This window comes from Salarias fasciatus, chromosome 6, assembly GCF_902148845.1.
Source record: "Salarias fasciatus chromosome 6, fSalaFa1.1, whole genome shotgun sequence".
Taxonomy (NCBI): domain Eukaryota; kingdom Metazoa; phylum Chordata; class Actinopteri; order Blenniiformes; family Blenniidae; genus Salarias; species Salarias fasciatus.
The window spans coordinates 18,778,568-18,793,277 of NC_043750.1; the positions used below are offsets into that span (position 1 = coordinate 18,778,568).

A 14,710-nucleotide genomic window follows, 5' to 3' on the forward strand; every position below is an offset into this window, starting at 1 on the left:
AGTGGCCACTCTGCTGCCGATTGATAACTCCTTTTTTTAGGGCTGGCTGCTTCCTTGTGCGTCACAAGGAAAAATGTAACATTTTGAGATGAAAACAGATCCATTGTCTGAACCACTTTATCTGTGATTAAGTCCTCACACCTGTTGGACAACATTATCAGTCCTCTTCAGCAGAGAGAAACTTATGATCCGAGCCGGATAAGTATTCATTAACATAGAAGGAAAACTGGTTTTCATCTGGCTTTTACAAAACAATATCAACAGTACCTAGAAGACAACAACTGTGACTTTATTCTACATTCATGCATGGTGATGTTAATTAATCGAACTATACCAGAGGTGATGAAACCCTATCAAAATACATGAATACACAGGAAGATGCAAACTCAGCAAACAAGGAAGACAACCGCTGTGGCGGTTTGGGAGGATTTACCGCCACACAATTTAAGGTTAAACTGAATTATTTATAGTTAATGTGTGGGAAAACAATATAAATCACTGAAATGAAACCAAACCATACCACTGAAACATAAGTGTGTTTGTGGTACATTGGGGTCAAGGGTCATGGAGTGGCTATGATGAAATAATTCTGATGAGCAGGTCACAGCAGTGTGCCAGGAAATGACGGCGGACAAACACTGTGTGTGTGTGTGTGTGTGTGTGTGTGTGTGTGTGTGTGTGTGTGTGTGTGTGTGTGTGTGTGTGTGTGTGTGTGTGTGTGTGTGTGTGGGATTACTCAGTGGAGGGCTGGTCCTTGTCGTCACTCGGCTCATGTATAATTAATGAGGAGGCAGAGACCAGGGCGAAACTGGCTGCTTCTGGTTTCCAGGCATAAATACAAAGCGGAGCCGGTCAGAGGGAAAAACGGCACAAAGGAAAGCGGAGCTTTTAAAACTGAAGACCAGGAGAGTCAGGTAAACAGCTCTTCTATTAGAGACAAAAAGAAAGGAAAAAAAAAAAACAACAACACAAAAGACAGACACATTGCTCGCTCCGCGGCGGGGATGTTGTGATTGAAGCGCGAGCCAAAAGAAACGGCTGTTATATTTATTTTTTTTTAGCGCACATCGCTGGAGATCCTGACAGACGCGGCGCGTTATTTACTGTAGTTGTCGGGATCGCGTGGCTCCGGGTAATAACAGATGTCACATTGTTGTTCGCGTTGATAAAGCAGGGAGACGCTGAACTGAGAGCAACCTGTGTGTCGGTGTGTGTGCGGCTTAACGGGACAAATCGACCCGGACTACTATATATTTGTATTTTATTCTATGTATCGTAATGCGGACGGGTTCGGGGCTTTGTTTTATTTCATTTTTTACAAACACAGTCACTGACAGGAGTAAAGTTTGCTTTGTTTCAAAGTGCTGCCGCTTCGGCATCACAGTTTCTACGTGGCAGTGAGTGACTGCTCAGCTGTCCACATCAAACTGTCTGCTTTGTTCCCTGCTTCTGCCTCCTGTCTCCCTCAGCTGCTGAGGAAAGTTTGAGCTTCACTTGTTCCCTCTCATCTTTTGGTTTTCTCATGTGCAGCCCGAGAAAAGCTTCTTTTTTTAAATTACTTAAAAGATCACTTGTATTTTAATACTAAATAGTCAGCAGATTGTTGACAACAAAAGCTCTTTATGTTTTATTGGTTTCTGCTTTCATTGATCATGTTTATTTAGGATCAATTTTCACTTCATCTCTCAACACTTACAGGAGCCAGAAAAAGTTGTTGGAATGCTCACGATATCCAATCAGCCAAAGTACATTTTAAAAGGACCAACAGACAATATAATTTCAACTCTAATGATGCTCTTTCTGCTGCAATAGGGATTTCAAACCTGGGTACCTGTACAGAGGCTGGAGTGGACATCCCCGGTCCTGGAGGGCTGCAGTGTCCCTCTGCTCCAACACACCTGAGTTTATCACAGTGAAGCTCTACAGAAAGCCAAATTAGAGCCAGTCAATACTATTTGGTGTGTTGAAATGAGGGCACGTTGAAATCGTGCATGGACGCGGCCCTTTGGGACCAGGATTACTCATCCCTGCTCTCGCCTGTTCAGTCTTGCAATACTTGTTTGCACCACCAGACGTTGTATTGAGCCACTCAAAGATGCAGCTGACAGAATAGGTTACACAATAACCGAAACGTTTGGCTACTCCACCACCCACCCACTGGATTTAACTTGGACTCCTGTAACTGCCAACCAAAAACAAAAGCTGGAGCCCCATGAGCCAGGAAAAGGACAGGAAAGGGACTCAACACTGCCACCACATGTACAATGACATGTCTTAGATTTTTCATAGTGTCCTATCAAATCAAACCCAAACGAAGCTGTTCACCTTAATAGAAACTGGTTAGAAAGGAGTAATTTATATTTTGCTATGTTACGTCACTGTAAAAAAAATACAATCCCCCTCAAAATCAACCTCAGGTGATTTATAAAAGAAATTTCCAGCTTGTGTTTTGTTAGTTCAGCTAAGTCACCTAACTCAGACAGAAATTCACAAAGACTCACAATGAAATCTCATGCTGTATATTTTGAGGTAAATTAGTTTATCTGCTTTACTGAGCAGAAAAAAAGTGATAGTTTTTCCAGAAGGGAATTGATTTACTGCCTGTCAGAATGTCCTGCTTTGCATTGCATGTGAAGCTGATTCACGCAAATGAAATCTCTGGAGGTACGATCTTGTTCAGCAGTGGTCATTTGGTCACAGTGACGGAAATTATTGATATAACAAAAGTATGTTCGGACAAATTCAACTCCAGTTGAGAAACCTGCGCGGGAGCATAGCAGAGAAAGCGGTGTGTGTGTGTATGAGTGTGTGTTACTTCCACTACATCATCCCAGCTTGGGAAAATCAGAGCTCAGAGGGAAGTGTGGAATGTCTAACTGTTGGCACAACGCCCTCAAACTGCACTGCAACTCTTCATGTGGGGATATAGAAGTGTGTTTCTATGCTTATTCCGACATGGGGCTGGAGGGAGGAAATGCAGGCGGGAGTGTGGACACAGCTGGAAAAGGACGTGTCCTCAATCAAAGGAGGGAAGGAAAGGGGAGCAGGGAGGATGAGAGAGCGAGGGGCTCTGTTACGGTTGTGTCAGACATTCCATCTCAAGTAGATTGGCCCTTCTCTGGAGAGGCTCACCAGTAGACACTCTGTACTGTAGATTGCCATTTCTAGGTCAATGGTGGCCGCCGCTCCCCCCACCCCACCCATAGCTGCCTCCATACCCAGGGCCAGCCCGCACATTAATCTGCGGTGGTGGCGTCAAGTGTGGAGCGGTGACATGTGGTGAGTGAATTAACCAACCGTAGAATTACAAGCGACCAAGGAGCGATGCACAGTCTGTCAGAGAATCCAGTGTTTACAGTGATCAGATGCTTTAATCAAATTTGCCGTTCGTCAGGAACGACGAGAACAATGTCTTTGGTTTGTGGGCTTGTTTTTATCGAGAATGAAAGGCTTGAACTCAGCCTTCAGAAAGTCAACAGCATATTAGAAAAGTAAGACCACTCACTGTAGGGGCGCTGTTTTTATATTCACAAAACAAGCTGAGTTTGGTGATGAAATGGGCTTTATTTTTTATTTAGGTCAGGTCAGCATTAAAATCATAATTCTGTGTAGTTGGAGATGTGAAGCTTTGATCCAGAGTTTTCCACATGATGGGACGAGATGGCATTACAGTGAAAACAATTTAGAGCCAACGTTATTTCCAAGGAAAAACTTCCAGTTGATTTCATGCATTCCTCAGGAACATCATGAGTTGAAAACAGAGTTCGCCGAACAACCTTACATCCTTAGCAGCAGTGAGCTTGACATATGAACGGGTTTGGTAACACGCCAGCGGGATGTGGTGGCAGGTAAAGACTGAAGAAAGGAGAGAAATTGACTACAAAACGTTGTTCCGACTTGTCAGCGAAACTATGAACTTGTACTTTATTAATGTAATTTTGATTTGGAATTGTTGCATATTGTGCATCTTTGCACGCCACCCAAGGAGACAGGCTTGAAAACATTGATGCAAAAGTAGTGTTCACAAAATAACCTGTAAGCAGTCAAACAAAAACAGTGCATTACTGCCTGAACATATCAATACCGAAGTGGAGGTATAAATACTGAGCGGCTCCTCTCCTGTGCTTGGAGAGGAGAGGTGAGCTCAGGCCAGTTGAGGCAGCTCAGGGTAAAGCAGAGCAGGGAGGGAAACTGCAGCTCTGAAGAGGTAAGGCAAGGTTAAGACTGAAAAGTCTGAGCGAGAGAATGAGAGGAAACCAAACTGCACCAGAAAGTCTGGAACTGCTTGATCAGGACTTCATGTCTTTCTGGGATTTGTAGACTGAAAGGTCAAACTTATAGTTGTAAAGGGCGCGTTACTAAATCTTTGATGATGGCTGGAAGAGTCCTCCCATCGAAGCTATGACATCAAGTTTCATCATCGACGTTTTAGCACACACACACATATTATTGAAGTGGTGATAAGAGCAAACACTGATGAATCATTTGTGAAAATATCTTTCTAACATGCATGTGTAACACTACAGAGGAGGAGGCTGACTCAGTGGTTCAGTGGAGGCTTAGAGGTCAGACAAGCGGACTTGGGTTCGGACCGGGAGCACGGTAATGTGGCCGCACCTCTGCGTCCGAGAAATGCGTCAGTGAAGAAAGAAGGAATTTCGCCAAGGGGATTCGTGAAGTGTGATGACTTCAATTTAGTTGAGATAGGTCTTCATTATTTGCTTCATGTGGAAAATTGGTCAAGGAAATGTCTTGCTATGAACAGGTTCCTTTTTCTTTTCAAGTTGTTAAATTGTTATTTCCTTTGGGTATAAAAAAAAAGCTACATAGCACACTCTTTGTAATCATCTGAGGAGACTAGTTGTAAAACTAAACTGATGCATGCTTTTAATCTAAAGTCTAATCTAAGTCTAGAGCCAAATCTAATCTAGAGCCAAAGCCTGAAAAAGTGTGACGCTACGCTACAGTAACAAATGTGATACTGACCAGCAAACAACATCAACGTCTATATTTTTTTGCTTTACTGATTTATACACTTATAATATACTTGCTTGTAACTTAACCAACCAACATGTGCCACCTAGCAAGTATAGAGAGAGCCTTTTTAAATCTTTAACTATGCGTTTAATTTTGAAGTTATTTGGTTATCAATATAATATTGTTACAAAAATAGTTGCAGAGGAGGAACCTCATCCCTCACTGTTCTTTCAAGTCCAAGAATGAGTCTATTCATGTTGATGTTGCATTTTAACTTCAGACTGTGGGAATAAAACCGACACAAGGAAAAAAATAAATAAAAACAACCTGATTTCCCTGTGCGCAGTTTTAAGGCAAAAGTCCTTCATGGTAGTGGAACTGAGGCTACCACAGCGATGGGATCCATGAAGTCGCAGTGTGTTTACATGTTCAGAATGAAGTTTCATCTCAGTCAAAACACTCATTTCCCTAGACTGAACGTCAGTGGATGGGTGACTCTCGCTTTATGTTGGTTCTACATTTTGTCTTGCTCGTTAGAATTATAGTGGTTTGTTTTCAAAAAAGTAAGCAATCTTTTAAATGTTCAGATGAAAGGAGTGTCTGTTTCAGTTGATGTCTGGCAGTTTAAACAGGAACCTTAACACTGATAAAGTCATATGAAAATCTGGTATTGCTCCGAACAGTCTTGCTCATTGATGAAGAAGATTGCATTGGACAGCTGAAAATAGCCCTCAGCACACTCTTAGACAGCATCTCTGTGGTGGAATATTATCAGTGTCTCCTGCGAAGACAGAGAACCACGTTTCAAAGAATGGTCTCCTCAGTAAACTGTGTCTGACCCACATACAAGATGAAGGTCGTGCAGACGGGTCAGATGTCACGTGTTGATCGGTGCAGATTAATAGGTTTTATCCCTCCTCTTGTGCTGGAGGTCAGTGGTCATCTGCAACTCTGGCAGAGTTTAAACATAAAGCTGTTGAGATTTACAGAAAGCTTCGTGACGACGTTGACGTCACAGTTTCTCTCCTGTTGAAGTGCTGGCTTGTGGTTTCCTCTCTTGACACGCTGCTTACTACAGTCTCCAAAATGTCAAAGTTGAAAATAGATCAAAACATCAGTAAAGGTAGCTTTGTTTTGTCACTGTAAGCTGGATTTGTAGATTATGCATGCTTTATTTTTTTCCTGTATAACCTGTTTATGTGTAGGAGTCCATGTTTGACCCAAACATGATTTAATATTTACTGAATCATATCTGCAACCTGACCTCAAGCTGGGGCAAACTCGATGTGTATTTTCGGCATAGTATAACGGTTACTGCCGTCTCTTCGGCGTTGCTGTGGCAACGAGGCAGCGAGTACATGTGTGCGTGCACGAATTGTGTAACGACGGGATCAAGAGTTGATACTGTTGCTCGTGCATATTGGTATGTGGGGAAAACACATTAAAACGCAATTGGATTACAGTGATAGTGATGGGTTTTTTTTTCAATCTTATTTCAAAGAAACCTACTACATGATGTTGGTGCTCAATAAATGTCTCTATCGGGTTAACAGAAATGCCCTCTGTACAAACTCCCTCTTTGTTATGCTCACACACAGCTGTCCATACATTCACCGCGAGCCGTCCTGTCAGTAACAAGGTCTCCTGTTTTCTCTTCCCTCTGCAAATGCTGCTGTCTACAAGCAGTTTTAGTTTAATTAAAGGGACTGTAATAGAGATGTTTTTTTTTGGTTTGTTTGTGTGTAGTCTGTTCTGTTGGAAATAACAGGGCTGTCGCAGGTCCTCTAATTTGGTCCCATGCTCAATAAACAGTGATACGCAGTAAGTAGAGAGAACAATGTAAACATGCCATGGGGGGGAAACAACTAGAATAGATTCAGTTAATCATAGCTATAAACCCAGCAGTAACTATAGGTCATTTTAGAGTTGATGCCAATGAGCTGCACTTATCAGCTATAAAAGAGCTTTTGTGGACAGAACTTAATTAGCAGCGCAGGACAGAAGGACTCCAGAGTTTCAGTAGTGCTGCAGGTGCATTGGTAAAGATAAAAAAAAAAAAAAAAAATCAGTGTTAAAATGATGCTGTTTGTTTTGTGGCTCCATCAGTGATCAAATATATATTTTCATATTCTTAATCTTTTGTGCAATACACTGTATATATAAAGGATTAACTTAACACTCACTGTTAGGACTTAAGAAACTGAGCAGCTTGCAGTTAATTAAATGTTTTCAGATCATTTTTTTTCCAACATTGTTTGAACAGTGCGCCTTTAAGTAAAGTTAATAATGAGCTGAAAACATCCATCCTTGGCTTGAATAAAAAAAACTTTATGCTTAGAGTAACGTGCTCCTCTTCGGTGTGCAGCACAGCGTCACACATCAAACCAGCTAAGGATTAATTCAAACGCATAGATCATCAGATTCTAGAGAGGTAGCTTAAACTATCTAAGGTCTTTTTATTTGTTTCAGTCAGTGTATTAAAAGTATATTAAAATGTGCATGTGTCAGTTTCTTTTGCAGCTTTCTCAAACTGAAGTCTTTTCTTTACTTCTTCCACAGACTTCATTGAAGAGGAGCTTGGACGGCATGCAAAGTTGTGAAATTTCGTCAGACAGCACTGATGATCCTCTTAGTAGCGGCCTACGTATTCATCGGCAGCCTCGAATAGTAGTGATTGGTGCCGGCTTGGCTGGCCTTTCTGCAACTAAGGTCCTGCTAGAAAACGGCTTCAGGGATGTCACGGTCCTAGAGGCGTCGGACCACATCGGAGGGAGGGTTCAGAGTGTTCAGCACGGTGAGACCATTCTTCCCCCTCGTTACCGTGAACCTCTCTGTTCCCACAAAAAGGGATACTTGTGTCGACAAGACATGCTTTTGTTGCGTGCACACGTAACTGTGTTCCAGAGAAATGCATCGACCTCAGACTTCCATCCTGATAAATCCTTTTGACCAGCAAGGCGGAACAAGTGGAGAGGAGCATCTGTTTGTGGCTTTGTGCACATTAAAGGGGTCAAATGTAAAAAAAAAAAAAGCTCATTTTGCTTGGTTAAATGTAAACGTAAATGCCTGGAATAACTGTGTTTGTTACATAAATGCATGTTTTCATGCTTGTTATATAATTGTACAACGTAAGGAAGCGGTCTGTCTTCATTATATAAATCACACATTATGTATGCTATCATTGATATTATTCTAAAGTTTATTCTAAAAACCACACAGCATGCAGTGATGCTATTATGACTTATGATTTATTTTGCTGCTGTATTTCTACCTGTTTTGTTTTGTTTTGTTTTGTTTTTTTCCGAATTATCCAACAGTAATTTTTTATAACCCAGTCTCACATGAACGTCTGCTTCCTGTTTTGTAGGAAGAGCTACTTTGGAACTCGGAGCCACCTGGATCCATGGGGCCTGTGGGAACCCGGTGTACCACCTGGCTGAGGACAACGGCCTGCTGGAGCACACGACAGGCGGTGAGATGAACGTGGAGCGCATCAGCCTGTACACCACGAACGGTGTGGCTCACTACCAGACCAACAATGGGAAGAGGATCCCCAAGGACCTGGTGGAGGAGTTCAGTGACCTGTACAACGAGGTGAGGGGACACGTGTGCACAAACCTGCAAAGTGGAGCATGCGCTAGTTCAATTGTCCGCTCAAAAGGACACGAGTGAACGTCAGAGCGTGAAAGTTGAATTATGTCACATAACGTGGACAGCAGGCGCATGGCTTTCTCACTGGGACGTCAAATGTTTGTACGTTTATCACAATAAAAAGCGTTGGTGTTGTTACCGGAAGAGTAAAGTGTGATCTGCCCCAAAGAAATCTGTCATGAACCAAAATAAACTGGTTTCTTATTGTTCCCTGTTTCACCTTCCTCTGCTTTTTTTCCTTCTTCCTCCTTCTTCACCCCCCCCCCCCCCCCCCCACTAATGACCTTTCCCCTGTTGCCCTTCTTTAGGTGTACGAGCTGACTCAGGAGTTCTTCCAGAACGGGAAGCCAGTTTGTGCTGAGAGCCAGAACAGTGTTGGCGTTTTCACTCGAGACGTGGTGTGCAAGAGGATCATGTTGGATCCCGACGATTGTGAGAGCACCAAGAAGCTCAAGCTGTCCATGCTTCAGCAGTACCTCAAGGTGCGTTCCTGTCTGTGTGAGGGAAACGCACCTCCTGAGTTTTTAATTTTCATTTTTATACAGCTCCATAGCTGTGAATTGAGAGGCATTGCAGTCAGGCGTGGGTGCAAACATTACACCACCTCACCTGCAAATATCAAATCGTATTCTAAAGTTTGTTGTGACATTCCAAGCATCAGTCTCATCTGATCAGTTGTCCTGCTTTAATTACAATTGTATGGCAGCAAAAAGGTGATGATTTCAAATAATATTGTGAGTGAATTGTGGTACCTCCTACTATATAAAAATCTGATGAGATGCAGGTTTAGGCTTTTGGATATTACAAGATAGACGCCATTTGTTTGTGTTGTGTACAACAGCCTGTAAAAACATTTGGAACTTAAACTACCCCACCTTATACATTTGTTATCTTAACCTTTACGCTTTTTAACATTTGAAGGAATTTGGCATGGACTTCTTCTCCAAATGCTCCCATGCACACAAACACACACACAAAGCAATTTTCCTAAGTCACTCGTTCACACCTGGTATGCTACAGTATTTCATCCTTTCATCTGTCGTCTCTACACCAAACACTCAGGGCCATTAATAGGCATAAAGCTCGGCATATCTCACACACACACACACACACACACACACACACACACACACACACACACACACACACACGCTGCCACACTGTCAAGATGTTAGTGAGTATATTAACATATATATTTTAACAAATAGGAATATTTTGAACCTGTGAGCAAAAGCACAGAAAGCAGACAATGTCAAGCCAGAACTCTCCGTTTGTTTATTATTTTAGCATTAAAGCATAACGCCTATTCCTAGTTTTTGTAAATCCGTTAATCACTTGACTATGACTCAGGTTTGAAAGTTCTTCTTTCTTGTCTGCTGGTGAAACCTGTCTTGCCCTGTTTTGCACCTCTGAATCGTCTCAACACACCACACTTAGGTATTTAGGTTTAATGGACTTACTAATAACTTAACCAGCTAGTTTGTCACTGTACTTGACCTCCCTTTTTCTCATCTCTCTTTACTGCTTCTGTGCCTCGGATTTGTCATGTGATAGTGCGTTTGGGCAGGTCGAAAATAAATGAATGCATGGGAAACACTGCTGCAGGTGCGACACATTAAGTACTGTGCCAAAAGCATTTTTTTTTTTTTTTTTAATGAGGCCTGTGACTTGTAAATGCCATTGTGACCTCTGCTTATATTGTGTTGTGAAATTTTTTGACATGCAGCCTGGTTCAGTGGCATTATTGACACGCCGACATTTCATTGAGATGGATCTCTCTGTTGGCTTGATCTCATGTTTCAGGTGGAAAGTTGTGAAAGCAGTTCTCCCAGTATGGATGAAGTGTCTCTGAGCGAGTTCGGAGAGTGGACAGAAATCCCCGGTGCGCATTACGTCATTCCTAAAGGTTTCATGAAGATCGTGGAGCTCCTGGCCCGGGACATCCCCTCCAAAACCATCTGCCTGAGCAAACCGGTCCGCTGCATCCACTGGAACTACTCGGCCCAGCATCAGGAGGTGAACGCCGGGAGCGACGACACGCGACTCGACAACAACCACAACGAGAACAACCACGGCTGCCAGCCTCACGAGCACCCTCTGAGCCTGGGTCACCCCATCTGCGTGGAGTGCGAGGACGAGGAGTGGATCACGGCCGACCACGTGATCGTGACGACCTCTCTGGGCGCGCTGAAGGAGAACCATGAGACCATGTTCTCCCCGTCACTGCCCAGGGACAAGGTGTTCGCCATTGAGAAGCTGGGCATCAGCACCACCGACAAAATATTCTTGGAGTATGAAGAGCCCTTCTGGAGCCCGGAGTGCAACAGCATCCACTTCGTGTGGGAGGACGAGGCTCAGCTGGAACACCTGGCCTACCCGGAGGAGCTGTGGTACAAGAAGATCTGCAGCTTCGACGTCCTGCATCCGCCGGAGCGCTACGGCTACATGCTGAGCGGCTGGATCTGTGGGCAGGAGGCGCTGTACATGGAGCGCTGCGATGACGAAACAGTCGCCGAAATCTGCACCGAGCTGCTGAGGCGCTTTACAGGTCAGGACATGTACGCAGGATCAAAGAGCTTTACTGCTGTTTCATACGCAGCTGTACTGATACGCTGCTGATATCCGAATTGTGCTTCTCTTCAAATTACTATTGTTAGTATCGTAGATTTAACATACTGTAAACTATTACTACTGTTTTTAAGATTCTTTTGGTTATATATCATTGATTTCTCAATTATTTTACAGCAAAAAAAACCAGACAAATCAACTTCCTCCTTCCAGCTAAATTCTTGTTGCGTTTTGACACACACACAAAAAAAAGAGAAATAGAAAACTAGTTTTTACTGTAACAATCGCCTTGGAGTGCTGAGATTGAGTCTGGCAGCACAGTGACTCATACAGGCCGTGATTCTGGTTGGGTCTTTGTGTTTTTAAGAAAGGATGTGACATAAGCTTCAGCTGTGACGTAATCCGCCTTTTCAGGGCGGAAGGTTGGGAGATAATACAGCTGAATGACTCAGGTCTGTTTTTATTTGTGCACAAATTCAACGCTGTCGGGGGGGAAAAAAAAAAAAATACCGAGTCACATGTCAGTTGAGACCGAAAGCCCCCCTTCCTCTGAGTGACAGATTGACACACTCACACGGCGTTTGTGCTGTATGGTTTCTGAGGTTGTGATGCTGTCTGTGGTTAAACGCAGTGCGTCACTTTTTGTCAGCTGGGGAAAAACACTGACTCAGTTCTCCAAACCTATTAAAGGATCTGATTTAGTAAAATCCTGTACAAAGCATATTGAACCGCCAGCTCACGGAAATGGAGTGCTTTTATTTTGTGGGATATCAGCTAGGAATAACAACATGTGCAATATTACGCACACAGAGGAGTATTCAAATTCAGGATTTGCATTGAGTATTGCTCGGATTGTCCCTGGAGTGAATACATGGAGCACAGAGCCCACAATCACAACATTGCATGTGTTTTTACTCATTGACAGAAGAAGTTATCAGTTACATTAGAACATGTGTTACAATAAATCAGAATATGGCTGAGGAAAAAGAAAACACACCGTGCGAGTTATGTCACAAAGTAAAAGCTGTGAGAAAAAGAAGAGCAACAGAAGTGATGATTCAGAAAACATCGCACGATTTCGGGGGATGAACGAATGAAAGAAAAAAAATCTTAAAAAAAAAAAAAAAGTCTGCAAATTAAAGTTGTTGTGATCCAGCTGTAGGAATTCCTCTCACCAGAAGAAGAGCAGCGCCTCCGCTTGAGATTGAGCTACTTCAGTTTATTTTATTTTATTAATTTATTTTTTTTATGAAACAAATGGAATACTACCGAACGACATCAGGGCGTGGAAACGGCAGCCAGACATGAGGAGGAGAAGCCGCAGAGCCTGAAACGTTAGAATCACCACAAACACAGACAGGACAAAACATGAGCCATGACAGAATGCTGTAAAATAGATGGTGTTTGCTGTTTTGTACAGTAGATCAGGTCAAAGTGAGCATTAAGCAGGGGTTTGATCAATCGTTTGATGTTTGGCTTTAGGTTGGCGTGACAGAATAGTCTCAGATTATCTTTTTGTCCGCTTCAGAAATAGGTCAGCGTCACAACACAGTGGCAGCGACTTTCCCTTTATCACCAGGTCAGTGGACTTCTTATGGATGCAGAATGTAAATTACACAGAGAAACTGAACATGCACCAGCATCTCATTGGGGTCAGAGTGGTTAAATCCCCTCAGCTGTTGCTTCATTACATGTAGCCTCACTGGTGCCTCTCTGCTCTTAGTGGGACACGAGTTGATTAGAGATGGCAGATCCCACATCCCAGTAAACTGCTTTAATGTGCAACCGTCACATTCGCAAGTTGAAATTGGTTTCTGTGAGGATTCGGTTGCTGTAGGACTGGTTTGGAGACGTCGTGTTGTTCCAGAAACGAGACTTGATGACCCAGATGATGAGCCTTTGTTGTACAATAAGGAATTTTTGTTTTTGTTTCAGTGGAACATTGCGATTTCACCCTCGTAAATATTAAAGTCCCTCCCTGCAGTAATAAACTTTAATAGTTCTGACCCCATTTAATCTACTGTATCTATCACTAAGAGGAGACTTAAGGTTCATAATGTCAGGCCCTCTTTTCAAAAACCGTCTGACATCAAACAGTTATGTTGTTTAACATGCTAACACTCTGGAAAATGAGCAGCTTCCATGGCTATGAATAAAATTTGTGTTTATACAACACTCTGTGACGGTCAATGTTTTCAAGCAGCTTGCTCCATGTGTTCTCAGACTCTCCCGGTCCATCCCTCCACAGGTAATCCTGACATTCCCAAGCCTCGCCGCATCCTCCGCTCTTCATGGGGCAGCAACCCGTACATCCGGGGCTCCTACTCCTTTACCAGGGTGGGATCCAGCGGTGCAGACTGTGAGAGGCTGGCCATGCCGCTGCCTTATGCCAATTGCACCAAGGCTCCAGTAAGTACTCAACACTTTTTCTTTTCCTTGCACCTCACAAGATACAAACCTTTTAACCCAAATAGAGCAGTTGAAATGTGCTGATGCATAAAGTGGGCTTTAACCGCGGCTCCTCTCTGGCTGTACTGTCACTGTCTGTACGTGTTTGTTTGCAATCCCTGCCTGCGCTGGGAGGGATTCAGGCCAGGGCGGCAGTGTCGTCTCCTTCGTGTGTCAGCGGGGTTATGAATGCGGATTCTTGGCCACAAGTCTAGACCGCGAAACCTGATGCATTGTGGGTGACGGAGAGAAAAGGGTGTGTGGGGGGTGGGGAGGCTGCGAACACTCACTTGACACTGCCGAAGGAACAGCGCGACCTCTCCGCTGACGTCCTTCAACCCTGTCAGAACTGAACGGAGAGGCCCCCGGGAACGCTGCTTCAGCCTGTACATGCAGAGCGCTAACAAGCCAATCAGAAATAGAAAACCGTGCTGCGGGAAGAGTCCACAAATATGTCAGAATAACACCGAAGGGTCTTGCTTTGAATCTGCTTTTCTGCACTCTTATCTCTCCTTCCCTCGCCCTGCTTGTCTCAGCCCCTACAGGTCCTGTTTGCTGGAGAGGCGACCCACAGAAAATACTATTCCACTGCCCATGGCGCGTTGATGTCGGGACAGAGAGAGGCCACTCGCCTGACTGAGATGTACCGGGACTTGCACAGAGCGCAAACCATAAAGCCTAATATATAAAACCTCTGACTAGTGAAAAACATGTCCAAAACTGTTGAGTTTTTATCTTGGTGATTAAGTTATACTTTAAGTTCATAGCTTGGGCATTATCACACTGATAACCGGTGGGTGTCGTTCATATTGTACTGTAGCTTTGAATCATGCAAATTCTTTTGAGGATGTACTGTTCAAGGGTTGCCAATGGTGCTGTCATTACTTGTCTTTATCATTCAGTTTTTTTTTAATCAGTAATTTAATGTTTTTAATAACATCATCTGTAATTTAACTTGTTTTTGTAAGTGCCTTCTATACGTAACGTTATGGTGAAATAATGAAAATACTAAAAATGAAGAGGGTTTAACAAAATAAAAAAATATCATTATCTAATCATACCATTT

General features: G+C 43.2%; 1 protein-coding gene across 1 annotated transcript; it reads left to right on the forward strand.

Annotated features, from left to right (window-relative positions):
- Positions 1 to 824: 824 nt before the first annotated feature.
- Positions 825 to 14,435, forward strand: LOC115390029 (spermine oxidase-like). Its single transcript, XM_030093683.1, has 7 exons — positions 825 to 914; positions 7,537 to 7,771; positions 8,345 to 8,571; positions 8,937 to 9,110; positions 10,432 to 11,176; positions 13,445 to 13,605; positions 14,181 to 14,435. The coding sequence occupies exons 2-7, from the start codon at positions 7,564 to 7,566 to the stop codon at positions 14,331 to 14,333; spliced, it is 1,668 nt and encodes a 555-aa protein (XP_029949543.1). The 5' UTR covers positions 825 to 914; positions 7,537 to 7,563; the 3' UTR covers positions 14,334 to 14,435.
- Positions 14,436 to 14,710: the final 275 nt, after the last annotated feature.

Coding starts and splice junctions, on each gene's coding strand:
- LOC115390029 (XM_030093683.1), top strand. CDS start 7,564: ATGCAAAGTTGTGAAATTTCGTCAGACAGCACTGATGATCCTCTTAGT. Junction 7,772..8,344: donor GGTTCAGAGTGTTCAGCACG/GTGAGACCATTC, acceptor CCTGTTTTGTAG/GAAGAGCTACTTTGGAACTC. Junction 13,606..14,180: donor CCAATTGCACCAAGGCTCCA/GTAAGTACTCAA, acceptor TGCTTGTCTCAG/CCCCTACAGGTCCTGTTTGC.